At 46.9% G+C, this 16,003-nt stretch overlaps 1 protein-coding gene across 2 annotated transcripts; it reads right to left on the bottom strand.

The window, feature by feature from the left end:
- Window positions 1-11,849: 11,849 nt before the first annotated feature.
- On the bottom strand, window positions 11,850-15,746 carry NEU1 (neuraminidase 1). 2 transcript variants are annotated; one of them, XM_033103543.1, is made up of 6 exons: window positions 15,493-15,746; window positions 14,873-15,065; window positions 14,061-14,134; window positions 13,110-13,292; window positions 12,705-12,927; window positions 11,850-12,604 (listed from the first exon to the last, which is right to left on the bottom strand). In XM_033103543.1, the coding sequence occupies exons 1-6, from the start codon at window positions 15,736-15,738 to the stop codon at window positions 12,378-12,380; spliced, it is 1,146 nt and encodes a 381-aa protein (XP_032959434.1). In that variant the 5' UTR covers window positions 15,739-15,746; the 3' UTR covers window positions 11,850-12,377. The 2 variants fall into 2 exon arrangements, with proteins under 2 accessions (XP_032959434.1, XP_032959433.1); XM_033103542.1 differs by having other exon boundaries at window positions 13,872-14,134.
- Window positions 15,747-16,003: the final 257 nt, after the last annotated feature.

The raw sequence follows: 16,003 nt of genomic DNA on the forward strand, positions 1-16,003 counted from the left end.
CCAACCCACCGGGTGGATCTCCCCATATCTCTTAGCAGAGACTGGCCTGCTATCAGCCACCTCAGACAGTCTCCCAGGGCCTGGCTGTGGCCTGTCTCCCCAGGCCTCCCGGGAATACTCAACAACTAGCTGCTGCTAGACCCTCCTCCAGACAGCCCTCCACCCTGCCAGTTGCTCAGGCCAGAACCCTTGGAATCTGCTTGACTCCTGTTCTCACATACTCCATATATCTAATTTGTGAGCAAATCATGCTGGCTGGCATGACCTTAAAAACCAAAATCGGACTGCATGTCACCTCCACTGCTACTCCATTCTGGTCGGAGCCACCATCGGCTCACCTACATGACTGCAACAGCCTCCTAACTGGACTGGCTTCCACCCTTGCCCCGTGACAGTCTTCCAATTCATGACTTGGGTCTTGTCTCTCCCCTGCATAAAATCCTGCAGTGTGGCTCCCGTTCTACTCAGTGAAAGCCCGTCTTTACAGAGACCATGGCCTCCCAGTCTAGCTGTTATCTCTGACCTCATCTCCTTTCTACTCATCTCCAGCCATGAGGCATAAAGCCGGGGGCTGTTAGTCACTATCCTGTATGTTCAGGGAGTAGTTTGCCTGATGGCTGGGGTCTGCCAAGTGTCGTGGTCTGTGGGGTAGATCCAAACTCGTGCCAGCAGAGCTTGCAAATGAATTTACTTAGGTTGTGAGGAAATCCTAGAGCCGAGAAATAAGCTTACAAACTGTTTTGGACATTGCTTGTGGGAATGTGATTATACAGTCCCTTTGGAAAACAATTTAGCAATATCTTCAATATGATGAGGCATTTCTAACCGAGCATTTCCACTTCTGGTAACACCCTGAACAAACTCATGCGTGAACAGGACTGATGTACACAAAAGTCCTCAGCAGTATTCTTTGTAATGGGACAAAAGGAAACAACCCAAATGTTCTCCAACAGGAAAATGGATAAATTGTGGTATATTCATAAAATGTAATACCATAGAGCAGTTGTGTGTTAGGTACAGTATGACTAACACACCAGCATGGATTACTCTCACAATGTGAAAAAAAAGGCAAGTCACAGAAGAATACATACGTAGTACAGTGTTTAAAGACCTTTACAGCTGAACAATGTATTGTTCAGAGTTAAGTATAACATAGTAAAGCAGAAAGAAATGCACAGCATTGCTAAACGCTAACTTCAATATAATAGTTATCTGGGCTGTGATAGGCTGGGGAGGGAGACTGATGCAGTCAAGGGGGAGTACATGGGCCCCATGGGAGCTCATGGTATAATTTTTTCATTATTTCTGTGTGTCTTAACTATTTCTTAAAAACATGGCTGGGGACCTGTGAATCCCAAAAGGCTGAGCAAAGGCCAAAGGTAAGCCACCCCACAGGGATACTGCCACATGGGAGCTCATGAAGACAACTGCTCCCAAGATGAGCCAGAATCAAAAACAAACAGGGCCATCCATCCCCACGGGAACAAGTCAGCAGGCACAGTAACAGGTGATTATAGCTAAAAAAAACTCGTAACAGCGCTCTTGGAGGCTGAAAATATTCAGAGATCAAATATTGTGCAAGAACAGGAAATTATAAAGAAAGAGCAGGCAATTTTGAAAAAAAAACCAATGTAGAAATTCTAGAATTGGAATAAACAAATACATAAAAAGCACAAAAAACAGGTTAAATAACAGACCAGCTGAATAGAGAATTAGTGAATTGGAAGAAGAAATCCATAATGTGGAGTAGAAAAAACATGAATAATGAAAAGGACGTTAAAAAAAGGGTGGAATCTAATATATGGTGATGGAAAGAGAACTCTGGGTGGTGAACACACAATGTGAGATATAGATAATGTAATACAGAATTGTACACCTGAAATCTATGTAACTACTAACTATCACCGCAATAAACTTTAATTTAAAAAAAAAGTGGAAAGAAAAGGGTGGGATGGATGCTCCAACTTTTGGCAATGCTTGTGCAGAACAGCCCTCATCACCTCACTGGTCTATTACAATGTGAGAACAGCTGCAGGCGCCATCTTTACCTCTGTCCAGTGTCATCTGGGGCATCTGGCTTTGAGCAGCTCGAGCCGTCTGTTAGTTTATGTACTGCTTCGTCCATTGACATCCTACTTTTCCAGGATTATGTTTTTTAATGTTTTTTTCCTCCCTTCTTCTGCCTCCACCCCCCCACCCCACTCCGTTTCAAGCCGTTGTTTCTCAGTGTAGTTGTGTAGGACACAGCTCCCTGGCCCATGCTGGTGTTATGAGCCTTGCGCTCCCCCGGACTAAGGCAGTCAGACAGCAGCTCACGCTGCCGGCCGGCCGGCCACTCATGCTGGCAGCAGACCACTCATGCTGATCACCAGCTGCTCATGGCATCACACAGCAGCCCATGCTGACCTTAGGCAGCTCATGTCGACCTCAGCTGCTCACAGCTGCCCAGCTCCAGGGGGAGCCGTTGTTCACAATCTTAGCTGTAGAGGGCGCAGCTCACTGGCCCATGTGGGAATCGAAGCAGCGACCTCAGCGTTAGGAGCACGGCGCTACAACCACCAGGCCGGCCCCAGGATTATGTTTTGGTTGTATTATTTTCCCAAATAATAAGGAAACATTCTAAGGGTTAAAATAACTGCTGACTCTTAAAATGTTGAATTATATTGCCCCAGTCAGGTGAACTTAAGGTGGAAATGGGTCACATTCTAGGCTGACTATTGTGTGTCATTAAACCATTAAAATTGTAAGAATGTAGTGCAGATAGAAATGTCAGCCAATTATTTCCAGGAATATGCTGATGTCAGGTAATAAACAGAGGGGGAGCTGTCTGTCTCTAAAGGGCCTTGTGACAAGGGCAGGTACTACCCTGAATCCGGGAGCCTCCCTTTCCTAGCAGCACAAAGGAGTGGCTGTTGTACACACTGGATTGATTTCTCCTAAAGGACACTGAGCAACCGCTATAAAAGATTACTTTAAACTTTTTATTATGAAACGTTTAAACAGGAAGAATAGTATAAAGAACACCCATAAACCCACCACCTAAATCCAAGAGTTGTCAACATTTTTCCATATTTGAAACTGGCAAAAGTATATATTAAATTGTGTGTGTGTGTGTGTATGTTATATATAGTCAGCCCTTGAACACACTAATATGGATTTGAATGTCATGGGTCCCCATATATGTGGATTTTTTTTCAGTAAATATTGTAAGTGGGGCCGGCCCGGTGGCTCAGTTGGAGCACCGTGAGGTCTCTGGTTCGATTCCCACATGGGCCCGCGAGCTGTGCCCTCTACAGCTAAGATTGTGAACAACGGCTTTTCCTGGAGCTGGGCAGCTGTGAGCAGCTGAGGTCAGCATGAGCTGCTGTGTGTTGCCATGAGTGGCTGGTGGCCAGCGTGAGTGGCCGCAGCCATCATGAGCGGCCTGCTGGCCAGAGCTGCCATGAGAGACCAACTGGCGACTGACTGCCTTGGGGCGGGGGGGGGTCAAGTCTCATAATACCAGCATAGGCCAGGGAGCTGAGTCCTCCACAACTAAACTGAGAAACAACAGCTTGAACTGGAGTTGGGGGTGGGTGGAAGAAGGGGGGGAACCTTCAAAAATATTGTAAGTGTATTTTCTCTCATGATTTTCTCTAGTAGTAATGTTTTCTCTAGCATACTTTAGTGTAAGAATCCACCATATAATACATATAGCATACAAAATGTATTAATCGACTGCTTATGTTATTGGTAAGGCTTCTGGTCAACAATAAGCTATTAGTAGTTAAGTTTTTGGGGAGTCAGAAGTTATATGTGGATTTCCAACTGTGGGGGGTTGGCACCCCTAATCCTGTGTTATTCAAGACACAAATATATATATATATATATATATATATATATATATATACATACATATATATATATAATATTTAGCAGACTCATTTCCAAGTGAATTATAGAGATCATGACATTTTATCCCTAAATATTTTAGCACGCACATCCAGAATATAAGGACGTTCACCTACATATCCACAGGACCATAATCATGCTTAAGAAAGTTCATAATTCCTAGTAGTACTTAATACTTAATCAATATTCAACATTTACGGTAGTTTTTTTTTTTTTTAAAGATTTTTGTTTTTACTGGTGAAGAGGAACAGTTCTTTATGGGGAACTGTGTACTTCCAGGCCTTTTTTCCAAGTCAAGTTGTTGTCCTTCCAATCTTAGTTGTAGAGGGTGCCGTTCAGCTTCAAGTTGTTGTCCTTTCAGTCTTAGTTGTGGAGGGCGCAGCTCAGCTCCAGGTCAGGTTGCCGTTGCTTGTTGTAGGGGGCGCAGCCCACCATCCCTTGCAGGAGTGGAACCTGCAACCTTGTGGTTGAAAGGATGCGCTCCAACCAACTGAGCCAACTGGGAGCTCAGCTCAAGTGTTCAATCTTAGTTGCAGGGGGCGCAGCCCACTGTCCCTTGCGGGACTCGAGGAATTGAACTGGCCGATGTGGGAATGGAACCTGCGGCCTTCGGAGTTAGGAGCACAGAGCTCTAACCTCCTGAGCCACCGGGCCGGCCCCACGGTGGTAGTTGTTCTTTTAAAGAGCCAGTATCCAGTCAATGGTCAGCACTTTATTTCACTGTTACATCTTGTTAGTCTTAGGATTCAAGGACCACCCTCTTCTATTATTTCTGTGACATTGGTCTTTTGAAGAGACTAGGCCAGTTGTCCTTTAGAATATTCCACATGTTGGATTCATCTAACCGTGCTCTCTTATTTTTAACTAGTTCTTCAATCTTCTGCATTTTCTTTAAAACTGGAAGTTACACCTAAAGGCCTAATTAGATTCTGGTTGCATGTGTGGGCAAGAATACTTCGTGAATGACACTATGTATTAGTTTCCTGTGGCTGCTCTAACAAATTAGTACAAACTTGGTGATTTAAAACAACAAATATTCCCTCCCAATTCTGGAGGCCAAAAGTCCAAAACAGTTTCACTGGGCCCAAGTCTAGTCCACAGGGACTTGCCCGCTCCAGCGACACTAGGGGAGAATCTGTTCCTTGTCTCTTCCAGCTTCTGGTGGCTGCTGGCATTCCTTGACTTGGGGCCATATTAGTCCAGTCTCAGCATCTGTGTCACATCGCCTCCTCTTCACTGTGTGTGTGTTGAATCTTCCTCTGCCTCCCTCTTATGTGATGGCACTTAGGGCCCGCCTGGATCATCCAGGATAATCTTCGCATCTCAAGATCCTGGATTTAATCACATCTGCAAAGACTCTTTTTCCCTGTATAAAGTAACGTTCATAGGTTCCAGGGATTAGGATGTGGATATCTTTGGGGAATCATTTCCCAGTCTACCACGTGGTATGTACTTACTGCACAACGCCTCATATCAGGGGATCATAATGTCTACTTGTTCCATTAGTCTTGATCTCAATTTGATCACCCGGGTAAAGTGGTGACCCCCAGATCTCTTCATTGTACTTCCCCCCTCCTTGTGAATTGCAAGATAGGGGTAATTCTTTGACACCAGGTGAATGAATGTCCAGTTCCCCATCAACCTTCAACCTAAGGATTTTAACATGATCTTTCCTTGGTTAAGGGAGGGAAAAGTTTTCCTCGACCCCCTTAAGGTCCTTGGCAGGTCTGAAGATTAACCTGACATAGACGTGAACAGGAAAAAAAGCATACAAATTTACTTCATATAAGTTTTACATGACATGGGATCCCTCATAAGGAATGGAGTCCCCAAGAAATGGTGAAACCTACTTGCTTTCATGTTAGGTTGAACAAAGAGAGGCAATTGTGGAAAAGTGACTAAACTATGTGGGGAGGCTAAAGAAAGATACGAATTATTTTAACAGTCTGTATAGGATTCTCTCCTTCTCAGCTTCTCGTCCTTGATAATAAGAATGTCTTCCTCCTGGTACAGGGAGGGCACCTTTCAAATGAGAGCTTTCAGGAAGAAAAAGGAAGGTCAGAGTGTCCTTCTTGTGCCTGTTTCCCAGTGCTTCACCTCAAAATAATCAGTATGCTAAAGCTGCATATGTTGGGGTGACATGCTTTGAACTCCATCTGACTTAATTATTTAAGTTTGCAAAATAATTTGATTATTGTTTTCTACACTTATTAGCTGATATTCTTCTATAAAATAAGTAATAAGTTATCTTTCATCAACTGTTACTTTGTCTAACCTGAATTACTTGTTCTTACTGCAAAGGCAGGATATAAGATTCATTATTTTCCTTTATTTACAGTATTGTGTGTGTAAGGAGTTGGTATAAAAGTCTAATGGTGGCAAATGAATTTCACCTCTTTTTTTTGTATACACAGGTGCAAGAAATTTCCCTGTAGTCCCTCTGACCCTATCAAATGCCTTGCTGAGACCCAGACATGCCTTCCTTTGGTTTCTCCTTTTAGAAGTGTAGTCAAGGTACTGCCACTGGGGTTGGCATGACATTCTCAGTGAACTCATGTTGGTCTCTGGATGTTGCTCTCTACAGGTTCCCACCTTCAATAGCAAGGACATCTCAATGTCACGAGGGATTCCAAATATCAGAAACAAGCTTGAGAGCAGTCAAACACCACACATCTCTTAAATTAGTTAATTGACACGAATGTAGCAAAGTCAGCTGGGCTTAAGAGGCTGAAGCAAAAGCTGATTACATATCTGTGCTTCTGCCTCCACTCTCACCCTCTTGGTGCATGCGGGCATCCTTCGCTCAGGGCATCACCATCTTTGTGGCTCTATATTTGTCAAGTCAGTGTTCTCCATTTATCTTTTTCCTTCTATTTTATGTGCTGTTAAGTATATAATATATACAAAAGTGCATATAATAATTATGTACAATGTAAAGAATGCTAATAAACAACAGGTACTCACCACTGAGCTTAAGATCTGGCACCACTAAAATTGTTGCTTACAGATCTGGAGGTCATAGGAAATGAGATTTCTAGCCCCAGTCCCACAGGACTGTGCACTTTTGTTAGGCATTATCCAGAGACACTTTTCTTTCTTTTCTTTCCTCCATCCAGAACACAGGCCACTTCACCCACAGATGATGTGGCCTTTTGGTGCTTTATTAACAGAGAGGCAGACAGCCTGTGAGCTGTAGTTTGCTGTGGATGGCTGGGGTGCTGTACTAAATCTAATCAAAAGTAACCTCACAGGTCGATCTGATTATAGTCATGTCCCAGACATATAACTTCTTTAGTAAAAGGTTTATTTTTGCCTAAAGCAAGCCCTGTCCATTGTATCTGTGTGTCTAGGTTAACACACCTTTGAAATGCCTCTTTTTTAGACCCCTCTGAAGCATAACCACCCTTAAGAAAGCACATAATATTGTTAACTATTTCGTAACCCAATCCCTGCTTTTTCTCCCACCTTCATGTCATCTTTTTAGTCCCCTCCTTAATTTCAAATGCATAAAAGAAACTGCAAAATTGTTATTCTTTGGAGCATTTGAGATCCTGCTTCCTGGCAATGTCATCAGTTTGGTTCAAATAAAATCTTATAAAAATTTTTTGCAGGTTTTGGCATTTCTTACTACATCATTATTGCAAATTTGATCTTTGGACATAATGCATTAAAATATTTATGTATTTATTATTTATTTATTTATTTATTTTAAGTATAATTTCCATTTTATTGTTCCCCCCAGAGAACATTTCTTTGTCAAAAGGAAGTGCAAGCCTTTGTCTTAAATCTTCCTTCCTAATGCTTTCTTGGGCAAAAATAATTGACCTCCTGCTCCTTCCTGGTTTTGACTTATGGTTGTGAGGACTGAATTAATGAAAAAGTGCCCCTGGTGCCTGGTCCCTGGTATTTGCTGAGCAATATTAGTTGTTAGGATCTTTTCCCAGTGTCTAAGGGCAGCCTGATAAGACAGGAAGTAAGAGCCTGGAGCATGTTCAATCCAACCGAGAGGCCGGTGGGGTGATGAGAGTGTAGGAAAGGGAGGAGGGCCTACTCTGGAGGTTGGGTGCCACACTAGAATTTGGCTGCTGATCCAGGCAGCACTCACCACGCTGTAATTGTCAAAGTCCACTTTGCCCCATTTGTACAAATATGCATTGTACCTTCCCTGTTCAGTCTCCTGCCACTACTTCCAATTCCCACTTTATATTAAAAGTGAAGGGGATCAGAACAAGTCTCCCCAGATTGTGCATCTTGGGTGTGTACACTGTTTTGAGCCAAAGACAATCAAGGCCTGAAAGACTCAGGAAGAGCTTTTGTTTTCCCCTTAGTTGCCTAAAGGAATGTAGATGAGGACCTGGTCCAGGAAGAGAACTATCACCAGAGATACTCCCAAAGAGTATGGGCCAAGTGTCCAAGTGCAGTGGGCTGGGTGGAGTTCATCAGGGCCTGTTTGTTCAAATCCTTTTGTGTCTCATCGTTTCTGTGGTAGGGCAAACATTTGTTCTTCCCATCTTCCTGTAAATTGTCTTCCTTCCCTTTGAAGCCCTAGACCTGTACCCCCTTCTCCTTAGCTCAGATCAGATAGGGCGAGAGTTCCGTGAATCCCCCAATAGGTAGAGACAGCTCTACGCCCCTGCCCACCAGGAAGCAGATACAGAAGAAAAGACCTCCTGTCCCTTAATTTCTCATAGAGATTTTATGGGGATCACGTCTCTCAAGGGGAAAACAAGGCAGGCAGTTAGAGATAGTCATCGGCTGTCTGCATTACTGCCCAGAAGACCTCCCCTCTCTGTCCAAAACTTCCGGTTTTCATTGTAAACAAATAGGTACAAGATACCCACCTAGATTAAACCAGCCATTCCTGTGCAGTAAAGGCCACAACGACCTTCATTTCACCTGGGCCTCATTATACCCTCATTATAATATCATACATATGCCCAAAAGTTCATTATAACAGACTGAATTCTGGGAAAGAACATGTGCAGTCTAAAAAGAGGAGGTAATAGCCTCTTGTCAATCACAGGTGTCAATCAAGTGGTCCCCCACCTGGAAAGGAACAGCCCATTCTAGAGAAAAAAGAATAAAAACTCCAAGTTTTTGCCAGTCAAGCCATTTTTGAGACCCAGCCCTTTTTGCCTTTTGAGCCTCTTCCTTTGTGCCACCTTGAGCCCCTGGACCTTTTTGCCCTTTTGAGCCTCTTCTTTTGCTCAGTCAGCCCCACACTCTTTCGAGTGTACTACCCCTTTTAATAATGGCTCTTGAGCCCTTCTCTACTCTCAGGTCTGCTTCTATTTCTTTGAAGTGTACCTTTTCTTCTAATAAACTGCTTTTTCACCACTTTATCTCGATATCTCGTTCAATTCTTTGCTTGAGATTCTGAGAACCTGGACACTGCGCCGCCGAGAGGAGCCCATCCTCCGGTAACAGGACCACTCTGGAAGCACTGGCCCAGCTCCTTACTGTGGATGAAAAAGGGCTCTATAATAAATCGACAAGTCCAGAGACTGAGAGTAGCCTCCCAGGATGACCTGCTCATGAATTCCTAACTGGGCAGGTCATGGTGGGTAGTCACGCCCCAGGCCTATGACTTCTTTAGTAAAAGGCTTATCTTTGTCTTAAGCAAGCCCTGTCCAGTTTCTGTGCATCTAGGTTACACTTTTGAAATGCCTCTTTCTCAGACCCCCCCTGAAGCATACCCACAAGAGAGCACATAATCTTGTTAACTCTCCTGTAATCTAATCCCTGCTTTACTTTCTCCCATGTTCAAGTCATCTTCCTAGTCCCCTCTTTAATTTCAAATGCATAAAAGAAACTGCAAAACTGTCATTCTCTGGAGCATTTGAGATCCTGCTTCCCGGCAACGTCATCAGTTTGGCTCAAATAAGTTCTTATAAAAATTCTCTACAAGTTTGGACATTTTTACATTGACATTACCCACCCTGAACTTTTCTTTCCTTCTGTATTAAGCACCTACCATATGCCAGGTGTTGTGGCGAGCATTCAAGATGTCTGGGTAAACAGGCAGCTTTGGTCCTGGCCAGCTGTTATGGTTATTGGTTTCTTTAGAGACGATTTCTTATATAAAAAGTTTCTCTCTTGAGGTCTTTCCTTCAGTGTTTTGAAATCTGTTCTTCCTAAGTCAGGCTCACTGTCTAAGAGAAAGTTTCCTAGCAGTAGACTCTCATGCAGTTCCTATTACAGATGGTGAGACCTGGACTGCTCTAGAGGTACTGGAGCTGCTGATCTGGGGTGGGGCCCAGGGCTCTGGTCTATAATGAGCTCCACCGGACCTTTCCTGGGGAGGAGGTCCTTCCTTGAAGATCTTTTCTTAGCTCAGGGTTCTTGGTTATGAAGAAGGAAAACGGTCACTTTCTCAAAAGCCTCTTGCCATGTCTACAAGACTCATGGGTCAGATATTCACGATATAATTTCCTCTTTCCTCCACTATTTCTGATAAATAATGTCAGCAAGACTGTCAGATGTGCAATTTTTTGTGGTATTAGACAGCAGATGTCCCAACTGCTGCAGATGCCACCCCCACCATGCTTCCTTGTATCATATCTATATTGTGATTTGTGTTAGAAAAGCAGACCGCACGACCACGCTGCCCGGGTTTCTCTCTCCATTCCTCTTCCCTTACATGCCCCCCTGCTTCCTCCTGCAGCCCCACAGCTTCTGCCTCAGTATGTGTCTCCTGTGTGGTAACAATGTGGTTTACTGGCCAGGGCAAAGTATTATATCAGTTTACTCTGAGAACTGGCAATTAAACGGGGGACATTCAGCATTTATCCTGCCTTTCCTAAACATACCGTGCTTTAGGGTAACCCGACAGCCTTGATGAGGGCGAGTTGTTTTTTTACTGAAGTAGTCCAGCTAATAAATGAGGACGAAATAATAGAATTTAAAAATAAACATTTCACAATCCCTCATGAAATAACTGATTCAGGTAAAACTCATCTGTAAATGGAATTGTCAGTTGAAAAGTTCATGGGGGAACCTTACAAAGGAGGGGGTCAAGCTATGGCCATCTGAACCCATTGCTCAATCTCTGCTTTACTCGAAGAGGGTCGAGCAGATACTTGCCTCCTGAGGGGTGAGGGGAGCAATAAGAAGCACACAGCATCTGTGAAGGAATCCTGTCCCCAACCCCAAATGGAATCTGAATCCTATGTGGCAACATCTTGATACCTGCCCTTTGGTGCATCGGCTCATTAAGCTATTTACTTGAGTGTTTTTGAAAATGTCTATAAATGAAAAAATTGAAATATTACATTATTAATCACAAATGCTGGACAAAATATAACAGTTATACCATGTCTTCACATACACTAGGATTATTCCACTTCTTCCATCAGATAGAATAAATTACCCTAACATTTCCTAGAGAAGCAGTTGAAAATGAAACAAACCTCTAAGTGCAAATGAGTGTGGCCCTCATCCCTTTATGTGAAGACATTCTTACCAGCTCATCTAGGCATTCAGTTTTCTTTCCACTTGGAGGAAAGCTATGGTTCTCCCACTCACCTACAGCCACTCAGGTTCTTTTCCCAGCATCCACTTTAGGATGAAGACGCTGTTTTCTCCCAGTGTTTTGTCACAGTGTTTATTCTCTGCCAGGCTGGCCCGGGAGAGGCTTCCTATCTGCAGGGCACACACCTGCTCCCTATCTCACAGAGGACAGCATCCCACTCATCTTAGAAATACAAAACAGAGCAGGTTTTTAAATGTCTTATGGGGGTGCCCCTCCTACTCTGCATTACACCTGTAAAGATCAATCTGTGTTTCTGTGATGAGAAAGAATGTGAAAGGGAAAGGAGGATTTGATTTGCCAAAGGCAGATTTTCACAGGCCATAAGCACACCAGCTTCCTCCCCAAAGCTCCACTACCAGCCTCAGGGTGTATGTAAGGAACATAGAAATGGAGATGGGCGCTAACCAAAGCACAGACTCTACACAAGTTCTACACAAGTTCCTTCTCCTTCATTGAAAACATTATGTTACAAACATTTTGATTCATAAATAGCAACAGTGGATGGTGCATCTAGTTCCTTACCCTGAAAGCAAACATTCTGCCGTCCCATGACCTCCACCAACCCTCTCCAAAGCCAGTATCTTACCTCAAAGAGGAAGCTCAGCCTTCCCCAATTCCCTGAGTTCACATTTATTCAGTTCTACAGGCCCACCTAGCCTTGCCCAAGAAAAGGACCAATCATTGTCCTGGGAGGGCAGATAGGGTAGAGGGGCCAGACCCAGCGATGTGGAAAGGAAGTGCTCCCAGGTGGGGGCAGGACTTCCTGTGTGGGTTCAGAAGCCAGGCTTTTAGTCCTAATGGAGTGATTTCCCTGTCAAAGAAAAGTTGATTTTGCAAAAGGCTAGAGTCTAAAGGAAGGTGGAGCTGTCTTTTAGGCACCTCCCACAGACCCTCTGCAGACCCACGGTCCTGAGGGCTGAGCCAGGGCCTTAGACACGTGCGGCAGGCGTGCAGCTCAGAGTGTCCCGTACACACTGACTTTGGCCAGGGAAATGCTCTCTGTGTAGTAGTTCCGGCCTTTCTCATACAGGACGAAGAGCTGGGGGCCCTGGTCCTCCCCGTCCACACTGCCCTCCAGGGTGGTCAGCGACGAGTAACCACTGGGCCCTGGCCAGAGCTGGACTGTCTCTTTCCGCCATGAGGTACCATTACTGAAGCTCCAGCGCAGGGTCAGGTTCACTCCTGGAGACAGCAGCAGAGTCAGGAAAGGAGGGTCTCTGCCCAGGCCTTCTCTAGGCCACAGGGGGCTCCCTCACCCACCCCACAGCTGGCAGAGACTCACGGAACTCTGGATGGGCTGGGTTGGAGAAGAAGACAATGCCAGAGTTGGTGGCTACAGCTCCTGCGGCTACAACAGGGTCTATGAGCTCAGGGTCAAAGGTGACATCACGGGGCCTCAACGTATCGCAGGCATCGTAGCTGCGGAGGACGATTCGGCAGTGGCAGTGGTAGTTGTTCTGGTTCCGGGCGTTGATGACAACTGAGCCATCTGGGAGCTCATAGGGCTAAGAGAGGGAACAAGGCTTCAGGAAGACCCAGGGAGGGGGCCAGGCAAAGAGCCCTGTCCCTGAAGGAGCCAGGCTGGGTGGCACAGAGCCGGGGGCCAGACGCTGGGTTTGTGAGTGAAATGGTGCTCTGGAGGACAGGGCAGGCGGAGGGGGTGGGGAGCAGCCCAGGAGCTCCTGACCTGGCACTCATCAGGGTTGAAATCATTTTCTCTCTTGGGCTGGCCATAGGGGATGCCGTTGACCCCACTGCCGTAGCGCCATGAGGCGCCGTGGTCATCGCTGAGGAGGCAGAAGACCCCATCCCGCTCCAGCGTCCCGTGGCCACACACGATGAGCCGACCCTTCCGTGGCTCCCGCTGTTTCTGTGAGAAAGGGAGCTGGGTGTCACAGAGGGATACACTGAGGGGGGCTCAGAGGCAGGGAAGGGGAACCCACCACCTCTTAAGTGGGAGGACACATCTGGTTCCCTTCAGTTTAGTTCTTGCTTGCTGAAGGCCCCAGAAGGAACTCACAAACAGCCACTGCCTGAATTAATAAGCTCTTTTGCAGAATAAGCTCCTTCAGGACATCCAAGTCATATGCTGGAGAGGTTGTGCACGGGACAAGGGGGCCCAGCCACAGGGGTGGATGGGAGCTTAAACCCAACCTGCGCTCACTCACCAAGCTGTGCACCACGGCACACACTTGTGTCTGCCCAAAGGAAGGGGTGCTTTTTCTAATTAGCACAGGCACTACATGGATTAGTACAGCCCTACTGACAGTCCCCAAGAAGTTCCATCTTCCCATGGCAGGGCATTCCTCCCTGAATGTCCCTTTCTCCTAAGGAATACCATTGAAGACAGAAACTGACTTCACAGGATTTTCTCGGGAAGGAGTCCATTTTTGGGCATCTCCCAGACTCTCCACAAGGCAGCCCCCTCCACCCATCTCAGGACAGAGACCTGAATGCCAGAGCCCGGTCCAGGGGCAAACATCTCGGTGCCAATATCCAAAGAGAGGTTCCGGGGAGGGCTCCAGGAAACACCATCGTCCTTGCTCCACACTAACATGGTGGACGCTACCTGGCAGCCAGCCTTGTGAGCACAGAGGGAGTAGAAAAGGAACACCACTCCTGTCTCAATATCGCTCACCACTGCCCCCAGATTTAGCCCATCTGGGGTCTCCCCATCGTCCACAATGAATGCTGTAGGAGACCACGTGCTGCCTGAAGAAGTAAGGGAAGAAACACAGGGTTAGCACTCTGGAGGTACCCTCTCCACCACTCCCTGTAACCTTCACCTCCTGCTAGGGACCCAAGCACCTCCTGCTATGAGGCCTTACAAAGGCCTCAGCGCCTGCAAGACCTGCCCCTCCTTAACTCTTTGACCTGAACTATTCTACCCTCACACACTCCTTCCAGCCACACAAGCTTCTCCCTATTCCTCAACACTTCCCTCCAGGAGGCCTTTGCACATCTGCCTGGTGCACTCTTCTTCCAGGCTCACTGTCACCTCCTTTGAGTCTTTGCTCAAATGTCACCTACTGAAAATTGCAATCAGACTCCAGCACTCCCCATACCTCTTGTCCTGTTTTATTTTTCTCCATTGCATTTATCACCTTCCAACACAAACACTACATTTCCTTACTTATTTTGCTTATTATGCTCCCCCAGTAGAATATAAGCCCTGTGACAGCAGGGATTTTTGCTCTGTTTTGCTTTGCTCTTAACTGTACTCACAGAACCTAGAACAGTACTAGGTATATATTATAGTAAGTGCTCGATAAATGAGTGTTCAGTTCCTTGGTGATCCCAATTTCCAGATCACTGCCCTGAACACTTCCTCTCCTTAGGTTCCCTCTCCTCTTCAGGGATCCAGGCTTCCAGCCCTCTCAGTTCCCTTATCCTCAGGCTCCCCACTCATCCAACCTACCACCGGCTCTTGCCACCCAGGCATCTTCATACCCTGGTCCACGGACCTCCGCAGAGCGATGAACTTGGCCCCCTCATCCGACGTGGACATTTTTCTGGCTTCAGAGAAGGCAAGGAGAGTGCCCCGAGGAGTGGCTGTGATGAGCGGGATGCGGAACGTGTCCACAGAGCCGATCTGCCTCCCGCTCACCCACAGCAGCTGCTCCATAGTCACTAGCGGCTGAACCTGCGAAGGGAGGAGGAAGGGTCAACGTGGACAAACGTGACTTGGGGATTTTAGGACGGACGACTAGCGGCTCAGAGTCAGGTTCCCCTGGGAGAGGCAGGGTGATGAAGCTCTCGACTGGGGGCCGGGGTCCCAGAACAAGGAAGGGGAACTGGAGGAGAGTTTGGAGCGAAGCTGGGGGATCGGGGTGGGGAGGGGCTATGAGGGGAGAAGGAGCCCTCAGGGAGAAGAGGGGACGTCAAAAGCGGACGGAGCTCGAGTGAGGAGGAAGACAAGGGCCTGAAGACGGAGAAGCGCTGGGAGCGGATGGAGGGAACGGGATCGAAGAGTTCCGCGGAGACGGGACTCAGTAGCCGCGTCCCGGGGGACAACAGGGCATAGACAGCCCGAGTGGGTTGGGGATGGGGTTATGCGAGGGGTAACTCACCAGATTGAAGTCGTTCTCTGTCTTAGCCCCGAATATTGCCGCAGACAACAGCAGCAGGGAGATCGCGGCAAAATCCTGAACCTTACAGACTCCCCCGCACCCCAGCATCGGCGGCCTCCCAGGTCTGCCCAGGAGCACTGTGCCGGGTCGCTCCGCGGTCATCTCTCCTCCGCGGCGACCGCGACCCTGACCCCCAGGACTAAACCCGGGCTGGAGGCAGTCAGCTGACCCGGGCCCTTTAAACATTCAGGTGTCACCCCCCCCCACCCTGCCACAAACCCGCCCCACGCCCCGCTGTTCCGCTGCGCTTCTGCGACTCTAATTGGCCCTCTCACTCTACGACTCCAGGTGACCCTTCGGCGCCTACGAGCCTGCCCTTCCTATTGGCCCTCTTTGAAGCCCCAAAGCACGTGACCCGGCCGGGAAGCCCATTGGCTGGGGTAAGGAAAGGGCGGCATCACGCCTCAGGAGCTTTTTGATTGGCCGCAGCAGCTGGGCGCGTCATAGGGGC

This window comes from Rhinolophus ferrumequinum, chromosome 3 (assembly GCF_004115265.2).
Source record: "Rhinolophus ferrumequinum isolate MPI-CBG mRhiFer1 chromosome 3, mRhiFer1_v1.p, whole genome shotgun sequence".
NCBI classification, from domain to species: Eukaryota; Metazoa; Chordata; class Mammalia; order Chiroptera; family Rhinolophidae; genus Rhinolophus; species Rhinolophus ferrumequinum.

Coding starts and splice junctions, on each gene's coding strand:
- NEU1 (XM_033103542.1), bottom strand. CDS start 15,738: ATGTTTAAAGGGCCCGGGTCAGCTGACTGCCTCCAGCCCGGGTTTAGT. Junction 15,066..15,492: donor CAGAGAACGACTTCAATCTG/GTGAGTTACCCC, acceptor CTCCCTTCGCAG/GTTCAGCCGCTAGTGACTAT. Junction 12,605..12,704: donor CCCAGCCCATCCAGAGTTCC/GTGAGTCTCTGC, acceptor TGCTGTCTCCAG/GAGTGAACCTGACCCTGCGC.